The following is a 23,796-nucleotide window of genomic DNA, read 5'->3' as shown; positions in this document are numbered from 1 at the left end:
CGTAATGGTGATCTTCGATTCTTTTCCTATCATAAATTGGATTCTGCATTGGAAATCATCATGTATCTGCTCGAATTTATAACTTTGAATTCCCTAGGTTTTGGAATTATTTTAAATTCCAAGTATTATTTTTCATTTTAAAAGTCTTGAGTGAAATCAACTTCCATTTTTACAATGTCATCAAAGGTGGAAATCTTTCTTTCAGATCCCACCCAGGAACAATTAGACCTTTTGAAAAAATTTGAATTGGTTCAACTTGCCAGAAAATATGATCTTTCTGAGGCAAAACCTTCCTTGAAGAAGCAAGAAATAAAAAATATTTCGGTCAGGTATTTGGTAGAAAAGAGTGTTTTGGATAAACATGATTTGGTTTCGATCAGTAAGTCTGTATCAGACTCTGACATAAAAGTACATGAATTAAAATTAAAATAATAGATGGAACTGGACTTAAGGAAGCTGAATCTCCAAAAAGATAAAGAAGAAAAATAAATGCAGTTGCAATGGCAGTTACAGAAAGAAGAAAAACAAATACAGTTACAAGCAGAGATATATGAGAGACAGAGAGAGAGAGAGAGAGAGAGAGAGAGAGAGAGAGAGACAAATGCAGTTATAAAAACAGCAAATGAAGTTGCAGGAGAGAGAAACAAATACAGTTACAGAAATAGGAGAAGCAGATGCAAATGCAGCCACAATTGGAGAAAGAAAAGAGAGACAGACAGATGGAAATGTAAATGCACAGAGAGAAGGAAGAGAGGAATATCAATTTAGAATAAAAGAAATAGAACTAGCAAGTGAAATGCACCTTCCCACTTCCGATAAAAATCAAAGTTTTGATATTACTAAGAATATTAGATCAGCGAGAAGAAGATGTAGACAAGCATTTTCCTTATTTTGAAAAGGTTGCGGAAAATTTGAAATGGAAAAGGGGGAACTGGACTGAATTATTACAGTGTGCACTTTTTGACTCCACAGAAGCTTTTTCAGGACTCAAGGTACTAATTTAGTTCCCATAGTAAACCTATGCAAACACCATGATATTAAAAATTCAATAACTTTACACTTCTGAGTGCTCATGATCAAATCTATATTTATCAATACAAATGAAACCGAGATGACAGCTTTTCTGGAAGTGTCTTATGTTTGAAACATGTGCTTTTACGTCCGCACCAAACAGTCAGGTGCTAATTTCAGTAATGAATGTTCTAAGTTCAAGACTGTTAAAGGACAATGTCTGTGTTCTCAGTTATAACTAGGATAAGTTCTCAAAAGATTCTTTTTCCCATATATACTCGATATGTTCCCACCAATTTCCAGGCTGATTCCCATTTTTCCGTACAATTAGTACCCTGTGTCCTTCAGTAGATCGAAACAGGGGGTAACAGACATCATATGTTTTAGATCTAAATGTAACCAAAGCTACCAGGAATAAAGGCACGTTTGGAAACGTATATACACCTAACATGATAGGGAAGGTATTTGTGGTAGGTAAGATAAAGAAAACAATGCTAGTCACGTACACGCCTAAAGATGTCTCTCGAGAGCCACACATAGATTCTTCCTACGATAAGGAATTACCTAAAACCAGCCAAGACATGTTCAGGATTGAAGTGATCTTCTCAACTACAGGTACCAAAAAATCTCTCGTCCAATGGTTTGGTTATTATGACAATTTTTCTTGTGCATCCCGACGGCGCCAATGAAGACATTGCACACTTGGCACTCAGAGAAGCTCAGCGCATGGGAAATGATCGTATCATAAACTGCTAATATGTTTTACTAGAGACTGGTTTACACTTAGCTTCATGTTCTGGAAGTCTCATCACCTCAAAAGTACGCTTAGACACATAATCAAACTTTATAAACTTCACGCGACCTGGAATCAGAGCTCTCGTGACCAAAGTAAGTAATTACAAAACTTATCTCGCTGAGAGAGGACAGATGAAAACGCTTTAGCTTATTTTCAATGTTACATTGCTGATTATATCTCCGAGCTGATGTATGATGGCTGATCATCCTCATACTTATCTATGTCTACCTCAGAAAAAAAAATCATGTCTGGGAATGTAACTCAGATCATTGCTAACAATTCCACAACCTCATCCAGAACGTTTCACATTTCAATATAGTCATCCATCACCTCTGGCAACAAAGTTGTCGGGGACGATTGTCATGTCCAGTGAGGAAGAGCTGGAGTCTCTGGAAACGCAATTATTTATTACTAATAAACGTTGAGTCAAATAAATAAATAAAATAAAATAAAATTTGTATACAGTCAAAGAAACGCTTTTTCACTCTTTGGTACAAAACCACCATTTTTATGCATGACCAAAAAAACCCACATTTTTTCATGCATGCAAAAAAGTGGTAAAAAAACCCTTTTTTCTGCATTTGGTCCAGAAACCCCATTTTCTAAACGATCACCTTCATGAAATGCGGGTCACAATCGAGGATGCAAACAAATGTTCAGTGGGAAACAAGAAATTGAATCAAAGAATGCATTTAGAGGCTGGGAATAGGGCCGGTCACTGGTCTCAACTTCCCATTAACTCCTACTAATGCAGTAACAGAAGCAAAGTAGTAGTAGTGGTGGTGGTACAAATGGTCCCAAACTCTTATCAAATTTTTGGGCAATTTTATAACGAATAAAATTTAAAAGCATATTTTCATTTACAAATTAAAATTAAAAGAGTAATTGTCCATTCAAATAAATGGAACAATGAACTCAGAACATTCTTTCTTAATTTCTTCATCAGTGTAACAATGTTGATACCTAAGGTGTGTCACTTTCAGCAGTGGGAGTTCTTGGATATTTAGCAGAGGGATTATTACTGGATACAGAAATTGCATATTTACTGTAATGTATTTTGGACCTGATATTTGCATGACTTGATTTGGAACAGGAGACAGTCGGAATTCCATCATATAAGAGCCATTAGATCGTTTGAGACATTTTACAACGGAAAAATACTTTGATGTGAGAGGTCTAACGTTCTGTCAGATGAAAGACAATATATGTCTACATTCTTATATGAACTGAGGTGATTTTGTTTTTTTCTAGAAGTTAATATTTAAACCAGTCTTGTATATAGGGCAAATTCTTTGTTACAGGATCACCGCCCACCCATTCCCTTACGCACACTATCAATTGACCAGTACCCTTTAAATGTATTTGTTGTTGTTGTTGTACTTGTTCGTGCTAGGGAGTTAACGAAAAAAAATTCAGCGCGTGATGGCTTAACGAGTCCTTGTGTGGAAATTTTGCCATATTCTTAATTTCATTTGCGCAGTCAAGTCGAAACATGTACGCCAAAATATTTGTAGCATTAGCAGAGAGAAAAAGCTCCATAAGGGGGAGTAAAGAAACATTTTTCAGCCAATCAGGAGAGATAATACTGCTCATGAACTTATTTAAACCAATCAGACTCACAGGAAGTGATATGTTAATGTGTGGTAATATCAAAAATATTAAACTCCAAACACTTTATGTAAAGTATACAGACTATATGATAACAAGACATCTAAGCCAACATATCAGTTGCTTATGCGTTACCTTCTTAAGTATTTCCATCATGTCCGACCCGTTGTGAGGACTGACATTGCTATCATCAGTACATTTGATTATCCTCTCCGGTAAGTTCTGCCTTCTAACATGTTTGATGAGATCGCGTAATGCTCTGTAGAAAAATCTGAGAGCATCAATAACTAAGGCTTCCTCAAACTGAAAATACAAAGAGATATATCATTGTGTACAAGTGAAAGATGTTATGAGGTAGCAGTAACAGAATCAGTACTAGCACTAATGATGCAACAGTTATCGTCCATGTATGATCTTGTATTATGTTTTACAACCCGTAATTACAAGATAAAAGAAAAGAAAAAAACTTTGCCGATCTGTTATATATCTTCTTTTAAAAAGCAAGTAACCTTCTCAGCATAAACATGATCACGAAAAGTATTTTCTCCATTAGTCCTTCTTATGACATGCAGGAGTGGGCTCGGGGCTAGTGTTCATTCTCAACAATAAGCAAGAGACGATCGGAGCCATTGTATATTCTCGAACCCACAATGGCAATAACTAATACCTAAGAGTAGATTGTTAGGAGTGGATTGGTGGTATTGTATAGTTCACAGTGGGATCGAGGATATTATAAATTTTCAAGCCAACGATTGGAACTTAGCAGAGTATGATGTCAAATACTGAAACGTCCAGCAGACGTAAGGCACTATTGAAACCTATTTATAATAAGTATGGAGTGTTTCTGCGCACAATATAGGAGGAAAAAGAAACAAATAACATTGATTCTTTTCTTGTAATATAAATTCGCATATTTTCAAGAATAATTCATTTTATGTATATAATTCCGTACGAATCACAATGTAGCAAAAATAGGAATTTCAATACATTTCAAACTGGATGAACAAAAGTTGGCAGTACGGTATCCCCTTACCCTCATTTTCGGTTCCACCTTATCATAAAATTGTCTGGTCTTTAGGTATTTCTGGGCAATAGCACTTGTCATGTTTACAAGCTGGAAGCCAGTCACATTCACGCCTCCTGTGCGGAAATTTTGCATATTCATCTCTTCAATACCCTAATTAAAATAGAAATAAATAGAAACGTGTTAACAGCACATACATGCCTCGTCATTCCATCTTTTGCAATGCATCTCTTTCCTGCCATACATACTTAAATATTCAACTTTGGAAAAAAAGTAAATGACGAACAAAATATAGATCGCAATGAAAAACGTTTGATAAGGCAGTAAGAGGGAAACTGTCATCAACACGAAACACTCTAATCTTGTTTTGTCACAAGGTGCATCCACACACAAATTAGTAAGACTTCTTTTTCACTTAATCAGCTCGTGAACTTGTCCCAGTTTAAGATTGCAGGATAAACAGACAGTGGCTACACCATACTCTCCATTTACATTCGAGACTGAACATAAAACACCCAAATCTTAGCCATTGTGCATTGGGCAGTTTTAAAAACTAGAATTGAAAGGCATCCCACAATGACAATGTAGAACAACAGTGATGTTCAATAATTCGTTTGTATACAGTGCGATTCTAGTATGGAACTTGTTACCCGTAGAAATAGGACACAATCCTTTGTTGCATAGTTTCAAAGCCTACTCGAATCGAGAAAAAGAAATCACTCCAGGTTATTATTCTTTTGCCTTTTTTTCACCCTTTAGGTCACAGCCACCCATCCTCGCCTCTGCCCCCCCCCCATCCCATGCATTTTTATCAGTGTTAATTTTGTCTCGCTGGGATCTATGCAACCCATACACGTTAGCAAGTCATGGGAGGTAGAGTCTAATCCAAATGTTAGTGCCACAAAGGGTTTCTAAAAACAAAAACAATCACCAGCCTTTTCCACTATTCTGCAATGACTGTAGAAACGAAATCCCGCAGAGTGTAGTACTTCAAGCAAAGGTATGGTAACGATCATTATACACACTGATAGCACAGTAGAATGAATGAATGAATGAATGAATGAATGAATGAATAAATGAATGAATGAATGAATGAATGTACTTATAACAGCCTCTGCTCTGTATTGATTTTCTTCACAGTGTGTTATAGCCTGTATAGTATGGTATATGTACATTGATATTTGTGTACTGGCAGAAAGAAATACTGAGCAGAATTATGAGTATTTAAGTATTGAAGAAAATTCTTGTATGCAAATGTTGAGTGGTAGCGAAACTATTGATTTCCAAAGTATACTGGGAAAATAAATTCACAGAACATTTAATAGTGCCGTAAACCTGCCAAATTAACGGAATGTCAATTATGTGATCGATAAAATGAGATCGCCGTATCGTTCATTAGAGAAGCACAACAGATGTGGTAGGAATTTTCCGAAAAAAACCAGGACACATCGATAAATTGGTAACTCTGGAAGTGACTTTAGAAATAGAAAGAAATAAACTTGGACAGATTGTTTTGACAAATAAAAATAAAAAATCTGTGAAATATGTGGATGAAAGAATACACCCTCAAAAGAAACATAATTTGCACACAGCGAATGAAGCAAGTGAGCTTTTTGATGTGGTTAGTGACGAAGCTGCTCAAGAACAGGCTGGTAAAATAAATGCTTCACAAAGATAAGAATGCTAGGAATGCTAGGAGTATTGGGAGTGGAAATACTACGAAGACCAAGATGTATGCCAAGACAGAATAAAGAAATAGTAGAGTCACCAACCCGAGAAAAGAAGTTTTTGTATGAAGCAATATATGACGTCGGAGGGTTGCGGCAGCGTGAGCACCGAAAACAATTTGAATAAGCTACAGCTAAAAACACTAAAGCAAACGATCTCTAGGATATTTATCCACGTTCCAGAAAATTCAATGTTATTGGATACCAGTTCATAGACTATTAAACTTTTATGTATATTTGATTTAATTATATTTGATTTAATTTAATTGTTAGTTTTAATATTTTGTTAACTTTATCATATGCTATTGCAATGTAACTGTATTTACTGGATTTGATATTGTCCAGAATAGAGCTCAGTTCTGGCTGATTTTTTATATTTTTTACGTAAACAACTTTATAGAGACATTGTATTAATGCTGACCTAGATCCTGGCATTGATTCCAAAACAGTGGCAGTTCTAGTAAACAAATTTGTATCTTATTTCTGTTGTTGTTGTTGTTCTTTCCCCGAGTAAGAACCATTGATTGCAGTGAAGGCTATACTGGGAGTACGTGATGTTAGGCATAAGAAAGCTTCTATTTTGTTCTAGAAAGACAAACCATGTGAGCCTCATCCAGGCATCTATTTTAAGTTGCAGTTTGACTTATTACTGATGTTTTGAGAAAGAATAGTCACTCGTGCCTTAACGCTTGAGACGTCCAGGTGTTTCATGTTGTGTTTTATGTTGTGTCCAGTTTACGATAACTATTTTATTTTCTTCAATTTTGGAGGATTTCAAGAAATTGTTTTCCTGGAAATAATAGTGCTCTAAATTATTTCTTGTATAATTACATTTATAGAAATTTATACAGAATTCAAAAACTGGAATAATATTTTGTGTGATTCATCAACAGAATGTTGACACTGCAGCACTTCACATGTTACAATAGACGTCATCGTCTTCCATTTCAACGGGATTCGAACTCAGTTTCACTTAAGACTTTTTAATAATAGGACTTCTATTTTTGACTCTTGGATTAATTTTGGATTGGATTCGTAAAACCATAAAGTCTTTTTCTCATTTTACCTTGTTTTCTAGGGAAATAAATTGTTTGTAACATTTTACAACGCTTGTTGTCTTCACTATTTCCTATTATGTTTTGTAAACGCCTAAACACGTAACAATACATACCGAATCGGTATAATACCCAGATATGCGTCATTTGAGCTTGTTTGGTCTGGAATCAAGATGGATGTAATTGTATCCGACTTTCAATATATTTTCAATGAGGCATTTTATTTGAGAATACCAACTTTAAAACTTTTATTTACCATATATCCGTCGGATGATGCATAGTGTAATGCTTTCTATCCACATAGCCTTAAGGATATTACCGCGGAGGAGATGGTAAAACGGGGACAGACACATCTGCGCTATAAGATCGTTTCAATTAGATACGCTAGTGTGTATGTATTGGAAGCTCCATGGCATTGCAACAAGTGCAAAGTGCAATTACCCTCTTCACTGGTACAATGGTCAGGTAGTTATATATGCATATATATATATATATATATATATATATATATATATATATATATATATATATATATATATATATATATATATATATAAACAACACAGGAATACTAAATACTGATGGTCAAGCCCAGTTTTCATTTTTTTTAAAAACACCGATTACGCCATACCTTTTGACATCTAAAAATCGTCTTTGACGAATAAATATCACCCGAACAAATGCGTACTTGTTGAGTAAACAGTCGTGACCATTCTTTTCGTAGTTATGTCAGTGATGGTCTAGAATATTTGCTGGTAAACATGACCAGTGAGTGTTGAATGCCACTCCACCATTGTAGAAACAACCCAGGAGGGGTTTTGCATCTACTTCTGCGGGCATTGTTTCGGCGTTTTCACGTGCTTGAGTTAGTATTGACACATCCGTAAGTCCATCTATCAATTTCTATTTGACCCTTAAGAAGATTATATTTCGGTGTGTACGGGTGTGTTATATTTCGGTGTGTACGGGGTGTGTTATATTTCGGTGTCTACGGGGTGTGTTACATTTCGGTGTGTACGGGTGTGTTATATTTCGGTGTGTACGTGTGTGTTATATTTCGGTGTGTACGGGGTGTTTTAAATTTCGGTGTGTACGGGGTGTGTTAACGCCACTTACTTTGATGCAGATATTCATCAAAAGGTGGAACGAAATTGTTATTAATGTTCACATCTGCTGCCGATTGGTCCAATACCCCGTTGATGGTTAATTCTGCAACGTTATCTCCGCGGCCAGGTTCCATATATATATAAATATATATATATATATATATATATATATATATATATATATATATATATATATATATATATATATATATATATATATATATATATATATATGTGTGTGTGTGTGTGTGTGTGTGTGTGTGTGTGTGTGTGTGTGTGTGTAAAATCTAGTCTTAAATACAAAAACCTAAGACAGTTAAATACCCGTTTGGAAAATTTTGTAATCCTTAATTTCATCTCCGGCAACAAATGATGCTGAAAATGCAACTGTGAAAAGATCCATAACCGTACTGTCCCGATTGGATTCAATGTATAATAAAATTGTGCAAAATAAAGATCACGATGCTTGATATCATTGCCAACATTTCATCCTACTTAGATTTATTTCCACTTATGATAAACTAGTTTGTTCCGGACTCGATCCACTTATGATAAACTAGTATGATCCAGACTCAGTCCACTTATGATAAACTAGTATGATCCAGACTCAATCTACTTATGATAAACTAGTATGATCCGGACTCGATCCACTTATGATAAACTAGTATGATCCAGACTCAATTCACTTATGATAAACTAGTATGATCCTGACTCGATCCACTTATGATACACTAGTATGATCCGGACTCGATTCACTTATGATAAACTAGTATGATCCGGACTCGAGTACTTTTAAGATGTGCGTTTTAGGTATATAAATCTCCAAATAATTTTGCCGCAAATGATTTAGGTGTGACCCCGGAATTGTTTTTGATTGTGTTTGCCTTTTTCCAGCTGACTTTGAGCAAGACCGACCTTCGCTTCGTAATAGGACATTATTATTCAGATAATGAACTTTACGAATTATCCACAGGTGTAACAATCACCCTCATTCGACCACCATCACCTTACAAAAACAGCGTCTTGTAGGAAAGTATCATAGCATATGAGGTGCCGTAGAGGACAAAAGCTGGTCCAATCAGAACCTTGCCATTGGAATGTTAACGTCATATTCCAGAATTTCAATTCCACGTGTTGTATCAAAAAAATTTGTCCATAAAGTTCCATTTTCAAGGTCAAGATTTTAAATCGTATCTTTTGAGTTAAACAGTAGAGGTTGATGGTTATATTTTCTATGTCGAGGTTTTAGGATTGTGTCGTTTGAATTACACTGCGATGGTTGAAATTTAAATGTTATACGTTGAGAATCCCTAATTTACGTATTGGTTCAAAGAGTTTATGTTAAAAGTTCCATTTCATGTGTTGAGTATTTAGATTTCATTTGTTGAATAACACAGCGCTGGTTGAAAATTCGATATCCAATGTCGAGTGTTTAGACTGTATCTTCTGAATTACACGGCCGTTGTTGCAATTTTAATGTCATATGTCTCGAGTTTCAGTTTAATATGTTGAATCACATTGATTGTGCTGAAAGTTCTATTTCGTATATTGAGTTTTTAGATTGTATCTATTGAATTACATTGCGGTGGCTGGATATTTTATTGTGCTTGTCAGAATTGCTATTTTTATATAGTGAATTGATGTGTTGGTACGAAAAATAACATTACACAATGTCCACTTCTACAATTCAAAATAATACCGAGCATTAAGATGCATCATTCGTTTATTCAAATCTGAGGCGCCATTACATTTCATGCATTTTACAGTTTGAAATTTACCATTCACAGGTCGAGAATGAATTTCTTCGGTAGAGGTCGCTTTCGTGAACGGACCCCGTTATTTTTAAACAAGGAGGCTGCTTCTCGTTGCTGTGAAATGCAACAGATAAAATAGAAATGTTCGCCATATGAAATGGAACTTTCATCACAAAGTTACATTCAACGTGTGAATTAGAGATTTATGACACATAATATTGATATTTCAACCACCACTGTGTAATTCAAAATATGCACTGTAAAACGTCGACATAGTAAATATAACTTTAAATCACCACTGTATAATTCAACATACAAAATCTTCTCGATCTAAAATATGGAACTTTAAGGACATGCAGTTTAATCCAACACGTGATATTCGATTGGTCGACATACTACATCAAAATTTCAACAGCAACTTTCTCATTGGACCAGCTTTTGTCCGCTAAGGTTCCTCATAACAGCATAACATTTGTTATTAGCGCCACCAATTTACCGACAGGTGCGTGACAATACATGCCTGAACAACTTTAAATGTTCCAGTGAAAAGTAACAAATTAGGTACAATGTTCGAAAGTCTTATTAAGAAATGTGCAGGCCCTATTCAACGTTGTGATGTAGGTCCATGTACCTCCACAGATATTGATATCCCCGTGTTATTAACCGCGAAATCGATATCGAGGCATCTGAGCTAGCTAAGAGCCCAAGCTTTTCAAACGATCCATATCAGCACTTTTGGCACTAACCACAACCAGTCTGGTCACTTGTTTAGCGACGGGTGCAGTACGCGAGGTCAGAGCGGTGAGTGTATTTGGCACACTTGCAAATAACCCAAGAACATCACTGTGCCCAGTTCCATAATATTTCATGTGAATGGGTTTTCTCGGATTAACTTATGCGAAACAAATGAGTTTCACACGTCCACGCCAGAGTGTCATTGTTAATATTAAATATCTAATATATAGTTGTTTAGTCGATGTTTTATTCCACAGATCATCAGGTGTCCGTCTTGATCTACCAGGGAAAAATGAGTCAGCCGATTATTATGACACACCCACACAGAATGTAACCCTGTACAACTACGCTCGCCATATCGGACCTGCTTTCGCAACTGCCACTATCGGCGTCACAAGTAAAAGTAACCTGCGTCGTTAAAATAATTCTCATAATGCCAGGAGCGATATGATATCACGCAAGCAATAATCTTTGATCCTGTGGAATGTGGCCAGGCCACCCTAACACAAATCTTATGGACGACCGTGTAATATCAACCGCACACAGTGAGGTTCGATTGCAATGACAAAACTGATTCATAAGGATGTATGGGAATATTAGAGACTTTGCTAGTCACTATCGAAATTCTTCGTCGAATTTCTTCATTGATCGATTCTTTGTCTTACGCGCCAGAGGGAAGTTCGATAGTGTGCAGTTGGAGCCACAGTTTGCTAAATATATAAACGAATTGTTATTGGGCAGATCAACACACGTTTGGGATCGGATGTTAGACCATTGAAATACACGCCCAGGGAGGCTAGTGTAATCTTAACTTTGCGTGAGTCCTCAGAGATCACAGGTGTAGAAAAAGTCAAACCGAGTTCTGGTTTGGTGAATGAAGTGGAAATCATCGAGGTCACGCTCTGTGATGTACTTACAGCCAAATGTTGCACTGATGCAAATGTTTCACGTAAAATACGAATTATTTCACCGTGAGGCATCTCTCTGCGCACGTTATCTGTTGTTTCATTCTCGGTTTCGTCGTAAATATCATGAATATCTTCAACAAGTTCATGCATCTATCCATGAGGTGACTGGGGAGCAACTGCTCACAAATCAATGTAGCTTCATTAATGACTTTGGGTGCGTTCTTGCAATTCTTGTTTTATATGCTCTTTTGTTGTCTTTGGCGTTCTTTTTGAACTTCATGTGTTATACGTCTACGTTTGCGCTGATGCTTCGTTGCAGATTTAGTTAAACTGTTTCTTTTATTGAGTTTTGCAACAACCTGACCAGCACGTTTAGATAGGTCTTGTTGGTGGTACTCTTCTACTTTTTTCTTTATCCACTCGTCTTGTTCTTCCTCTCTGCAAAGTTGTGGGATACTTTATTTCATGAGCCAGTCGTTAAATTGCACATCTGTAGGTGCAGGTGCAGATGCTTGTTTTTGTTCTCTTTCTGTATATTCAAGAATAGCTTAAGCTATTCGCAAAACAGAACTTTGTGGGGGGGGGGTTCAACTGGGCGCAACCGCAAAATTTCTTTCCAGAATGCTTCATCTTCTTCATTTCTTCCATCTGCAATTGCAGTATCCGCTTGCTTCAAATAATTTCACCAATCACGTATAGCTTGTTTTTTTCCCCCAAAACTCTATGAAACCCATTTTAGGTCATTCAACATTCATGTATTTATCATGTGTTTTTGATGGCATCTGTATCACGTACTTTTTCCAGTCAGGAAGTCTTTTAAGTGCAAAACGCATAGGAATTTCAAAATTTGCCTGGCGATCTACCTCGTTAACAAATTGAGGCGATGTTGGAAACCCTGACAAATACTCTTGTGGCACGTCTGGAATTTTGGTAAGTGCCTCTCTAATGTCCTTATCAAGTGCCTGGGTCAATCATTTTTGGGAAACGCGCGATAGTTTCTGCAACTGTTCTTGTGGTTTTCTGTTTGTGTTCCTGTAAGCGCTGACACGTGTTGCACGATTGCTCATCAGCATTCATATTAGACCTACCAGCCCCGGGAACTGAGTTTTGGAAACACGGATCTGTTACCATGCGAGGAGAAATCGATTACTAAAAAGTTATCTGCGAATTATTTTGACTGACACAGGTATATATCGTTATACTATGATTATGTCTTTATAATGCGTGAGATGTCGTGCCAAAACGCGTACCAGAAATACTACTCTAGTTGAATCACGTAATGGACGAGCAGCGGTTACGGTTGCATGAGCTCGATGAGGATCAACGAAGTTGACGTTCATCGGAACTTCACGTCCCATAGGGAAAAGCATTGGACGCGCTGCAACCAGTTTAAAATATGTCACTGGCTGTGATGATATCGTGGTTTCATTAACAAGGTTATCAGGGACGTCGTCAAGCAAATATCCCAGCGACAAGCATCTTCCTGGCTAAAATTACGACGGGCCTGGTACGCGTGTGGATAGACGATTCGATTCTTACAACCAACCAAGGACCGCCGAAGCACCGATCAATCGCGTAGATGTTGAGTGTACCGATATGACTTTGCATACCAAACATCCAATGATAACCGTGGACGTCATCACGTCGATGTGGATCTCATCCATGACCTGAATGCGATTAATCTAACATCTAGAGATCAAATCGCACGATCTGTCGTTCAAGTAGTTTAAACATTGGACACAAAGAGCCGCTTATTATTCAAAATAAATTACAGTTCGCACCGGTACTGGCGAGGTGATTCCGCGGTGGAGCAGTTAGCCAGTGCAGCCAATGTCAATCATGGGATTGCTCGAGCATGGCTGACCAAATAAGTGCTGAAGCAAATATCTTTACCCGTATCAAGAAATATTTTACTGGGTTGGTTCGATATGCAAACACCTAATAAAGTCCGTCCGACTGATATGTTATTTCTTCCACGCAATCGTGTTGGTAATCGAAAAGGTAAATTACGTACCTACAAATACGCACTAACAAATGTTGATGTAGCTAACCGATACAAGGAAGCGGAGCCTTTGTCGTCCAACGATTATGCCACTGTCGCAGCGCATTTGTGCAAGAGGACCCTCTCATGACTACGATTGTTACGATTATATCCATGGCAAAGAATTTCTCAGGCCTTAGTTTCCATTGCTAACCGAACAACGTGTCGGGATTGTCAGTGTGCATCCTGTCCGGGCAATCGTGGAACGATTCAATTGCACTCTTAACGCTTATTCGGTCTTCAGTACGCACAATAATTATTGAACAAGGGAACACTCATAGCAGCCTTGAACAAAGAAGTCACAAGCACGACGGGTATAAAGCGAACCAATGCGATTCGACAAAATACTGTCTTACTGAGAAAACTATTTCATAGCCGACACCGGTACAGCTGCAATGAGAGAAGTTTGTACGGTATTTATATGCACAATGAGAGTTTGATGCTAGGCCACAATGCCGTGCCACTGGCCCAGTATAGTCTGTGGAGGTGTTAACTATTTCATACTCCAAGGCAAGAAACCTGTTACAGTTTACAACCCTGAACGAGTGACGTAAAGCCTCAGTCTAGCATTTGTGAGTGGAATTGCAAATCGTTGCAACTGATACGGAACTGCCGCCATGACTAGCGCTAACACATCATTAACCAGTATCGGTCGCAATAGCGCGATGACTAAACGCATAAGTGGTAGTTTCATCTTGAAGTACCCATCGCTTGGTATACAGCGGGGACAGACTTTGCCTTGGTGCATCGGTATAAACTCACGCGATGGTTCTTTGATCGGACTATATTTGCCATGTGTGCAAACGTTCTTGGAGACGTTCGAAGTACAGTTCGTGCTTTAAATATTTTTTGTACAATCAGCTGTGTAACACCTTTGTCCTTTTTAATGTTCTTGGAGCCGATCACAAATTAGGAAATTTTGGACCACAGTCCCACATACTCTTGGATCGAATTACCCTAGTAACTCGTCTGTGAACTAGCAAACCACCTTTCTCTTGGCGTTATTTAACAACTATTGTTCCTTCGGATATTCCTTGATATCAAGTTCGTTTACCAAACTTAGCTATGCCATATCCGTGTGCACATCACAGCAACGACCCTGTGTTGGTGTTAACCATACTGAACTGATCAAGGTTAAACGGCTTGGTCTTGTCTTAATAAAACTCGTACATGAGTGGCTTCGTTATGTCGAGCCCTGACAATCCCACATAGATCAGTTTCGTCAGTTTGAGTTTTAATTTTTTAATGTGAACGACAACAAGTCTACACTCAAAGATTTTTCTGGACTCAAATTACGGGTTTGCAATGAGATTTCAAAGTCAGTCCTGCTCTCTATTTACACAAACAAAATTGCGAGAGTTTCCATGGTTTTCCACACATTGCTATTGTTCATGAGCTTAAAAAGTCTCTCTCGAAGTCATAAGCGGCCTTTAAACGTTGGTTCGTATTCTTCTGAATGTAAGCAGCATCCTCGATTTCTGGCGAGATTGGTGGACTTTGTGGATCTTGGTCAAACGCGTACCCATCGCAAGTACAACTGCATATTTCTCACGCGCAGTACATTGCTGTGTTTGGATATGAGACTGATGACCAGTTTATGCATTCGGTGTATTTGTGGCAAGGACTCGTCAAGGATCGAGCATTGATACGGGGACAATCACGAACCGGGCACCGAGAGCACTTCAGTGGACAGCGGATAATGGTTGTGTGCTCGTGCTCTGGCAAAGAAATATACGTGACATGGATATTCCGCACGAAGTGTTTACTAATTCAATTAATGCTGATCAATATCAGTGAGCTTATCCAGCTCGAAGTTGGTCTCGCACACAGTGCATCCCATTCATCAGCAGCTCAACTCACCAGCAAACATATGACTGTTTATAATATTCGTGAGTTTTTCGCAGCCACTCACGGCGTACAGAGGTTCCGGACACAGCGTGTGTAATAGCAGTTGAGAATATACCCCAAGAAAGGCAAACTTGTATTTGCGATTGGGTATGAGTGCGACCAAAATCCATCAAGTGTCTGGGCTCTATACATTCAGATGAATACAGATCTACGTACAAATGCCACCAATGACATTGAAAAGAACTTTTTCACACTCATTAAATCTACGCGAATCGAGTCTATCTTGTCCGTTATAGTGAGCAAAACATTATATGAAGGTTTATCAGTGACCCGGTCCATGAATCCAGAGCAATCTTTGATGGTGGCCAATATTGTATTTCAGCGTACAACAAAATAAAACTCAAGCCTAAAGTTGGTTCGGCCGTGCTGGACAAGTACCTGTTTTACTATGGCAGGGTCAAAACAGGACTGAGTCAAGATTATGTACACAGACACTGACTCGTTGCTGATCATGTCACCATCGATGTGTACGTGGACCAACCAAGTTTGGTTAACGAGTATCGCAGAAAACATCCGTTGTTTAGGAACGCCAATAAAAAGTGTTTGGGAAATTCAAGTTCGAATCGAAGAGTATGTGACACTGCCATCAAAAATATAATCGTTTGGGGTCGGAACAAGGAACATTAAAAAGAGCGAAGGTGTTAAAGGTTGTAATGAAATATCTCATGCATGAACTGTGCATGATATGAATTCGCAAACACACCAAATATGATCAATCCAAATATTAACCAACTTACGATTCATTCAGATTAAAGTGTCAAAACAAATCCTGGTGGCAGTTCCGTATTCTGAACAACTTGTAATTCCACTCGCACCAAGCATAGTTAGGAGGTTTTGATCCACCACGGACCATACTGTCGCTCTCAACCTTCTATATATCCAGGTGCATACAAATACCTAACAAACTTGTCTCCGAGCGGTCGTAAGTGTGTTGTCTGCAAAATCTTTTTTTGAGTAACAGTGACGGTCTTTCAGACAAATCGCATTGGCTGGATTTAATCAAGACATGCGTCTTTGCTCAATGCTGCTATAACGGGATGAAGTCTTGATACCCATTCCTTAGACAGCTCTAGCATTATCAATAATTCCTGTGCGTACATATGACCCAATAGCCGTTCTGCAACAGTGCGATTAAATCGTTCCACAATAGCTTGGTCACTATGTATGTAGACATGTCCGACATCTATACGCACATAATGTTTGGCCAGAATCACAGCCGAAAAATTCTTTTCCACTTGTAACAATCGTAGCTTTTTGGATGCATCCGTGACACTAGCTGAATCTTTTGATATCAACGCCTCCGCTTCATTATATCTTCTGGACACATCGACAATCGTTAACGCGTATTTGTATGTGCGCAATCGACCTTGTCGATTACAGACACGATCGTGTAGAAGAAATAACAAATCAGCTTGATAGAACATAGTTGCTGGTTGGATATCTTTCCTGATATTAGCAAATAAATTTGCCACAGTGCTGGTTTGGCCAACCATGCTCGGTTAATCCAATGAGTGATCTTGACTGCACTGGCTCACTGGTCCACGATGGATTTACTTCTCCTATACCGATGCGGACTTTAGTATATTTTAGACAATGTCCGGCTCTTTGTGTCCATTGCTTTGTTAGTTTGTTCATATAACTATATTTTTTTTCTAATGAGTGGACTCTTGTTTTCATACCTCCTTTTGTTCTCATAATGTTGGATTAATCTCATTCTAGTCGTGAATGAGATCTAATAGGCGCGTTGATGTCCACGGATACCTTTTGATTCTTGGTATGCAAGATTATTTAGGGAACACAGCATCAACATGGTTCATAATCGATTTACTAGGGTTCGGCTAATTGTTAGAATCTAGTCGTATATCTAGCCGTGTACCAGGTCCACAGTAACTGTAACCAGTGATATTTTTTTCACTGGGATATTTAATCCATGGTGTTCCAGGTAACTTTGTTAATGCAACCGAAATATCACGTCTACCAGTTTATTTAAAACTGGACCTACAGCTAATCCCAATTCAACAGGATGTTCTGATGAACATAAACGTCTTTGTTATACATCGAACGCAAGTTCCAGTAATGGTTTTTCGTCCACTACGTATTTGAACTTGAGTTGGATTTGCAGACATCGCACATAACATGAAGATATGATTGTGTTTTACAATTGTGTTATTATTCAATTTCATCTCAAAGAGATAATTTGCAGATTTCTCCGTCATTGATTTTCCATACAGGCAATTCCTAAACCGTCTAGGCATGGTAATGGAACCGTGTTTACCAACTCAGTTCGTGCACTCATCATAGGCCTTGCTGTATCAGGTAAAATTAAATTGCTAAATACGTTGATACTATGGTTAACATGAGATCGGCTGTACGTGATTGCACTATCGGCTGATGATCTGCCGCGTTATAATGTTTTAAAGATGTTTAAAAGTGTTGAGAAGTGGTAACAACACCAAGATCACTTTCTCATCCATCACTTCTATCAATTTCTTTTCACTTTTGATCAAGCCCCTACCAATGACAAGTTGAAAGCAAATAAAAAACAATCTTGCCGTGTTCGATGATGAGATTCTTGAAAATCAAGTCAAACCGGCACAAATACTTTTATGAGGTCGGCACCACACGTGAACAATAAGAAATGATTCAAAATGTGAGAGAAGGAAGCAAGAAAGTGAAATATATTTTACATTCGCGACGAACTGCACGAGAAAATCTCACAGCGAGGTTTGAATATTTGCGCTGTTGATTAAATCCACAAAAGAAATGGCTGAATGTGCCGGGGATATTAAAATGGCCACTAAAACAAAAAGTGTCAGCGCTTACACTAACAGAAACGGCACCTTGTCCGAATCAAAAGATAGCCAAAAGTACCTTGGATATAAAAGAGCCACAAGAGCAACTGCAGAAATGATCTTGCGTTTACCATAGGCAAATGAGGCTAAAGAAGGGCTAAATGAACTTGGATTAAACACTCATGAAATTGATGCATACGTTAAAAAGGCACTTACCAAAATATCAAATGCATCACCTGAGTGCATATTACTCCATTGATGAAAAGGAAATCGAGTCAATTGTGATGTAGCCACAACACTTATTAGACTTCTCATATATATCGATGGTTCACGAGATCCTCTGGCCACACAATGACGTTTGTGAAAGATCTAACTAATAATGCAGATCAGAGACATTAAACAAAGCTTCTAGATCATCATGACTCTTTTGAGCCGCACGCTGCTTGCTCAAATTCCGTAGTCATTGGCTCCAATCCAAATTGTAACTTGTGATTTTCCACAACGTCTATCACAAATCAGTGGTGATTCACATCATTGGGTGCTCGTATAGAGATGTTCGCAAGGTTAAGTTTAGAGTTAAATACACAGTCACCATGTTTAATATGAACAGCTCCAATGATGCTATTTTGGCGTGGAGCTGCTGCTGGTGGTAAACTTATTTTAGTAACGTTAAGTTGTGAATGCCTGTGTTATCCTCTCCGCTTTATATAGCATAACGTTTGTTCTAATTTATGCAGTCGGCACATCCACCTGACAATTTACTTGGTAAGTAAATATCCAACATGACCTATCTGCACCAAAACATGTGTTTGAAGCGTTTCAAAATGTAAATTGAGATAGTAGTCAAGAGAATAGTAAGATGATATTTGACACCTTAGAGTGACAGTAGTTTTGTTGCGACTCATTGGTCAAGCGGACCCTTCTGAGGAAATCTGGGTTAAATATGCAGTAGCACCTCACATTGCACGTGCGTATCACAATGTGTGGTCGTACATGGACCGGAATCAAAAAGTCAACACTGGTCTGCAGATCTCCCAACAAGACATTCGTACGTGGTAACGGATTTATTACCTTTTACTGGAACACTTGGAGTTGTTTAAACAGTCCGTCGTTGACATGTATTTTTATGCAAGTGGTACTAATTATAAATGTTATGCTGTGATACTTTCTGACAAAACACTGTTGCAGGAGGATGTTAGTGGCCGAATGAGGGTGATCGGTGCATCTGTTGAAAATTCGTAGAATTGAAAATTAAACCTGCTAGGTATAATAATAATAATAATAATAATAATAATAATAACGTCCTATCACGAACTAAGGGTCGGTCTTACATAAAATCAACTTGCGAAAATCAAAAAGCAATAAAAATCAATCATTTGGTTAATGAAACTTTCTCCGGCAAAATTAACTGAAATGTACCCGTGTGGTTGACCAAAGCACAACTAGTTCAGGTGAATGCGGTCAAATACAAAAATACCTCAGCGATATTAAAATTATCCAAGTCAGAGGTAACTCAATTGAAGAAGATTGCTGGAATATATCCATTTCTTGCAGCGATTATAGCATTGTTTGCATCAGTGGATCCAGTGGTTTCAAACGTTGCAGCGTTAGGAGCTGTCGGAAATGCTTAAGGAATGGCTTTGAGAAAGGTGGTTCGTAGACGAATTGATGTTTGCCATGCACAAGTCGTCAAATACCCTTAAGCAAATGTATTCGGTTACCAGTTAGCAGAAGATCGCACCGATGACCCGTCCATTGACCAATTTTTATTTACTCGCTATAGCGATGGTGTTTTTTTGCGAGATTTACTAGCATCGATGGTACCACGCACACGTGAAGCTGACATCGTAAAATGGATTCAATAACAGGCCCTCAGACACACTGAGTCGCATAGGTGGTAACACCGCAAGACAGTTTGTGTTTTGACTCTTACGGATTTGTACCTTGAGTTGAAGTTGTTAATTACTTACACAAGCATGGTAAACAACCATTGCTTCATTCGACTATACTATATGGGGTCATCTTGTCATTGAAGTGATGCGTGCACTAGAGTGTTCACCCACCCAGCAAACACTTACTGATTTAACGTGAAGTACGTCTGATATTATGCAACAAATATATATTAACATTTACATCGTTATTCTTTGCGAAGATAGGGTGCTAATGTATGTATGTGCCGATTTGCCACCAAAGCGGATTTGTTTGAGTTTACCAGGTGAACGTGTGATATTTAAAGATCACACTGACAAACTGTAAACGTCAAACGTAGACATTCAAGTTTTCATTGTCAAGTTGAAAGGAGTAATGGCAAAGAAACTTGCTGAATTGGAATCAGAGACAGCGGCGTGTCGGTTGAGTTTATTAAAAACTATGTCGATACACCTAATTTTGCAAATAGACAATACGTGCAAGACGAAATGTCATATGTGCCCGCACCACTCTGCGCAGTAAGTTCATGGAGCGAAATTCGTGGAATATTAGTCAACGAATGAGTGGAACACCGCTGACCTCAATGCCATAGGGTGTGATCTGCTTTCTTCCCACTCTATTAACACTGATTTTGATATACCTAAACGTCACATCTTACAAATGCGTGACTCCAGATCATACTTGATTATTACAAGTCGAATTAAACTACGTTGGGTAAAACAGGAATGTTGATAAATGATAGAAAGCATATTGATCATTGTTTTGCACAAGGAATAATATACAACAATGAGAAATGGACAGTAATGTAATGGAATTTTTCACAGTTGCATTTCAGCATCATTAGCTGCTGAAGATGAAATTAAGTTCGAATGATTACACAAGTATCCAAACAGGTACATGACGTATTTGGTGTTTGTATTTAAAGATCTCTCTCTCTCTCTCTCTCTCTCTCTCTCTCTCTATATATATATATATATATATATATATATATATATATATATATATATACGTAAAGGAATCTGATTTACTGATGATTTTGCAGAATGTACCACCGACGGGTTGTTAAACCAATTGTCAGCAGAAAATAACATCGATAACAATTTCGTTCCACTTATTGATGAATATCTGTGTCTACAAAGCGTTACCATAACCTCGTACATACTGAAATATAATATATTTAAGGGTCCGATATAAACTGATGGTAGAAACCACCATGATGTATCAGTCTAACTCGAGGTCAGCTTGGAATCATCGCACGCGCATGTGCAAAAGCTTAGTCACTGACTGTACCAACAGCTACAAAACCTCTCCGGGGTAGTTTCTACAATGGTGAAGTGACATTCACCGATGTACCCACCACAGTTACGTTCACAATCAAATATTTCAAAACAATATTGACTCAACTAAGAAAGAAGGGTCTCGGCTGCTATTCAACAAGGACACACTTGTTCTGGTGACAGTTACTGGGCAAGATAGTATCATTAGATACCAAAGGTTCTGGCATAATTGGTATGGATCTTTTTACGACAGGGATGATAAACCAGTTGAGCGCACAATCTCAAGAGATTCAAATCTTTCTGATCAGAAGTCTTATTTATAACTTCATGAAATTGTGACAGTAATAAAGAATAATTGGTTTTAAGTGCGTGTACTTATTGCGCCTACGTGTGATGATGAGACCGGATACGGGGTGCCTGTTGTGCTATACAATACGCGTCTGTAATTTTGATATAAATTTATGACGGACCCGCAGTCTCACCGACGTGAAAAAATAATAAAAGCAGAACAGCAGATGTGAAATGGAATCCCCAAGACAAACACGCTGATTGTAAAATACAAACATATGAGTTTGGTCGTAGATGCTATTTGCGGCCTTGGTACCGCAGCAAATGTTGGTCTTGGTGTGAACGGAATGAAGACAACATCCACCACTGTAGGTGAACCAATCGGTATTATTGTTTTGCTATATCAATTTTTACTAGTAAATAATCTGGTGGTGCAAGAAAATTAATTTCCATGAGTAGTTAATGGGGATCTTATAGGGTCTATGGGATTTATCATTACAGACCCCCTTGGGAACATATAGGGTCTATGTAAATTTAACATGGAGAAAAATCGTGGGAACATATAGGGTCTATGGGAATTAACATGGCCAAAAACCCTGGGACAATATAGGGTCTATGTAAATTTAACATGGAGAAAAATCGTGGGAACATATAGGGTCTATGGGAATTAACATGGCCAAAAACCCTGGGACAATATAGGGTCTATGTAAATTTAACATGGACATAAACCCTTGGGACTGTATAGGGTCTATGTAAAATTGAAACAGGGAGGGTCTCTATTTTTTTTAAAAAAAATAAAATAAAAAAAGGGGTAGGAAATTCAAAGACTATCTCTTTTCGAGAAATATGGCTGGCCCTGAAAAGGGCCTTTGGTTTATGTTAATATGCCCTTAACATAAAGGGCATTTGCGACATCTTCTTGTCCTCAAACTTCGTCTTACAGCAGGGCCATACATCAGAGTCCTCTTGAGGCAACCTTGTCTCTCTATATAGACTCTTCTTATCCACAGGCTGCTGCTGGTCCTGTGGACAACGGTCCACTTGGATCGGACATACATGAGCATGTCCGTCCTGAACATCATTGTTGACACAAGGGTTGAAGATTCAACGTCGGTCCACATGTTGAGGCTCCGAGAATAGGTGAATCAATGCACTGAACTGCGCTTATTTATAGGGACAGGTAGGATTGAAACGGATTGAGTTCATTCACCAATCCGAACACGCGTTACAAAATTCAGCCAGCTGCATCCAATCCGAAGAGAGCAGTCTGTGACGTCACGTAGTCAATATAGATCTGCTAGCGCTTGTGTGCAGTCAATCTATGTGACAGTGATTCAACATGACGGAAACTCAGAAAACGATCCAATGGGGTGCACCAGCAGCGGAGACCGCCCAAGGGAACCCGGACTTACTTTCAGAAGAGGTGAATTGGGATTTTGTGGATTTTCTCTCCTCGCAAGAATTTGTTCCGGAACCTTCGTTACCTTCTTCATTACCGCAAGTGGAGAATTTTAGACAGAGACAGAAAGAAGAATTGGAGAAATTTATACAACGACAAAAAGAAGCGGAACAGGCTTTTCTCCTGCAGCAACAGCAACAAGAAGAAGAGGTAAGAAAAAAACAACAGCAAGAAGAAGTAGCAGCAAAGAAACAAGAGGGTGAGAATCAAACGGTCACGGTACTGTTGGATATTTTAGCGGAGTTAAGAAGTCTGAAACAAATGTATCAGACTTCTTTATCACGACCGAAGAGAATACGACCTTCCCGAGCTAAACACGTCAACCCTGTGACTAAGCCTACCGTACCACCCTTAGTGATTTCAACCCAATCATTATCA

General features: G+C 38.2%; 1 protein-coding gene across 1 annotated transcript in view; it reads right to left on the bottom strand.

The window, feature by feature from the left end:
• The window catches only part of LOC149797401 (glutamate receptor-like), a 142,985-nt gene that overhangs the window by 49,910 nt on the left and 69,279 nt on the right, over positions 1-23,796 (bottom strand). The window contains exons 6-7 of the mRNA XM_089962179.1: positions 4,449-4,592; positions 3,551-3,718 (exon numbers count right to left, since the gene is read on the bottom strand). Coding sequence (XP_089818305.1) covers positions 3,551-3,718; positions 4,449-4,592 — 312 coding nt within the window. The remainder of the gene's footprint in view (positions 1-3,550; positions 3,719-4,448; positions 4,593-23,796) is intronic.

Source organism: Sinohyriopsis cumingii, chromosome 6 (assembly GCF_028554795.1).
Source record: "Sinohyriopsis cumingii isolate HCF-2022 chromosome 6, ASM2855479v2, whole genome shotgun sequence".
NCBI lineage: Eukaryota > Metazoa > Mollusca > Bivalvia > Unionida > Unionidae > Sinohyriopsis > Sinohyriopsis cumingii.
Note: the sequence above shows the minus strand (reverse complement) of the source record. Positions and strands in the feature narration are given on the sequence as shown.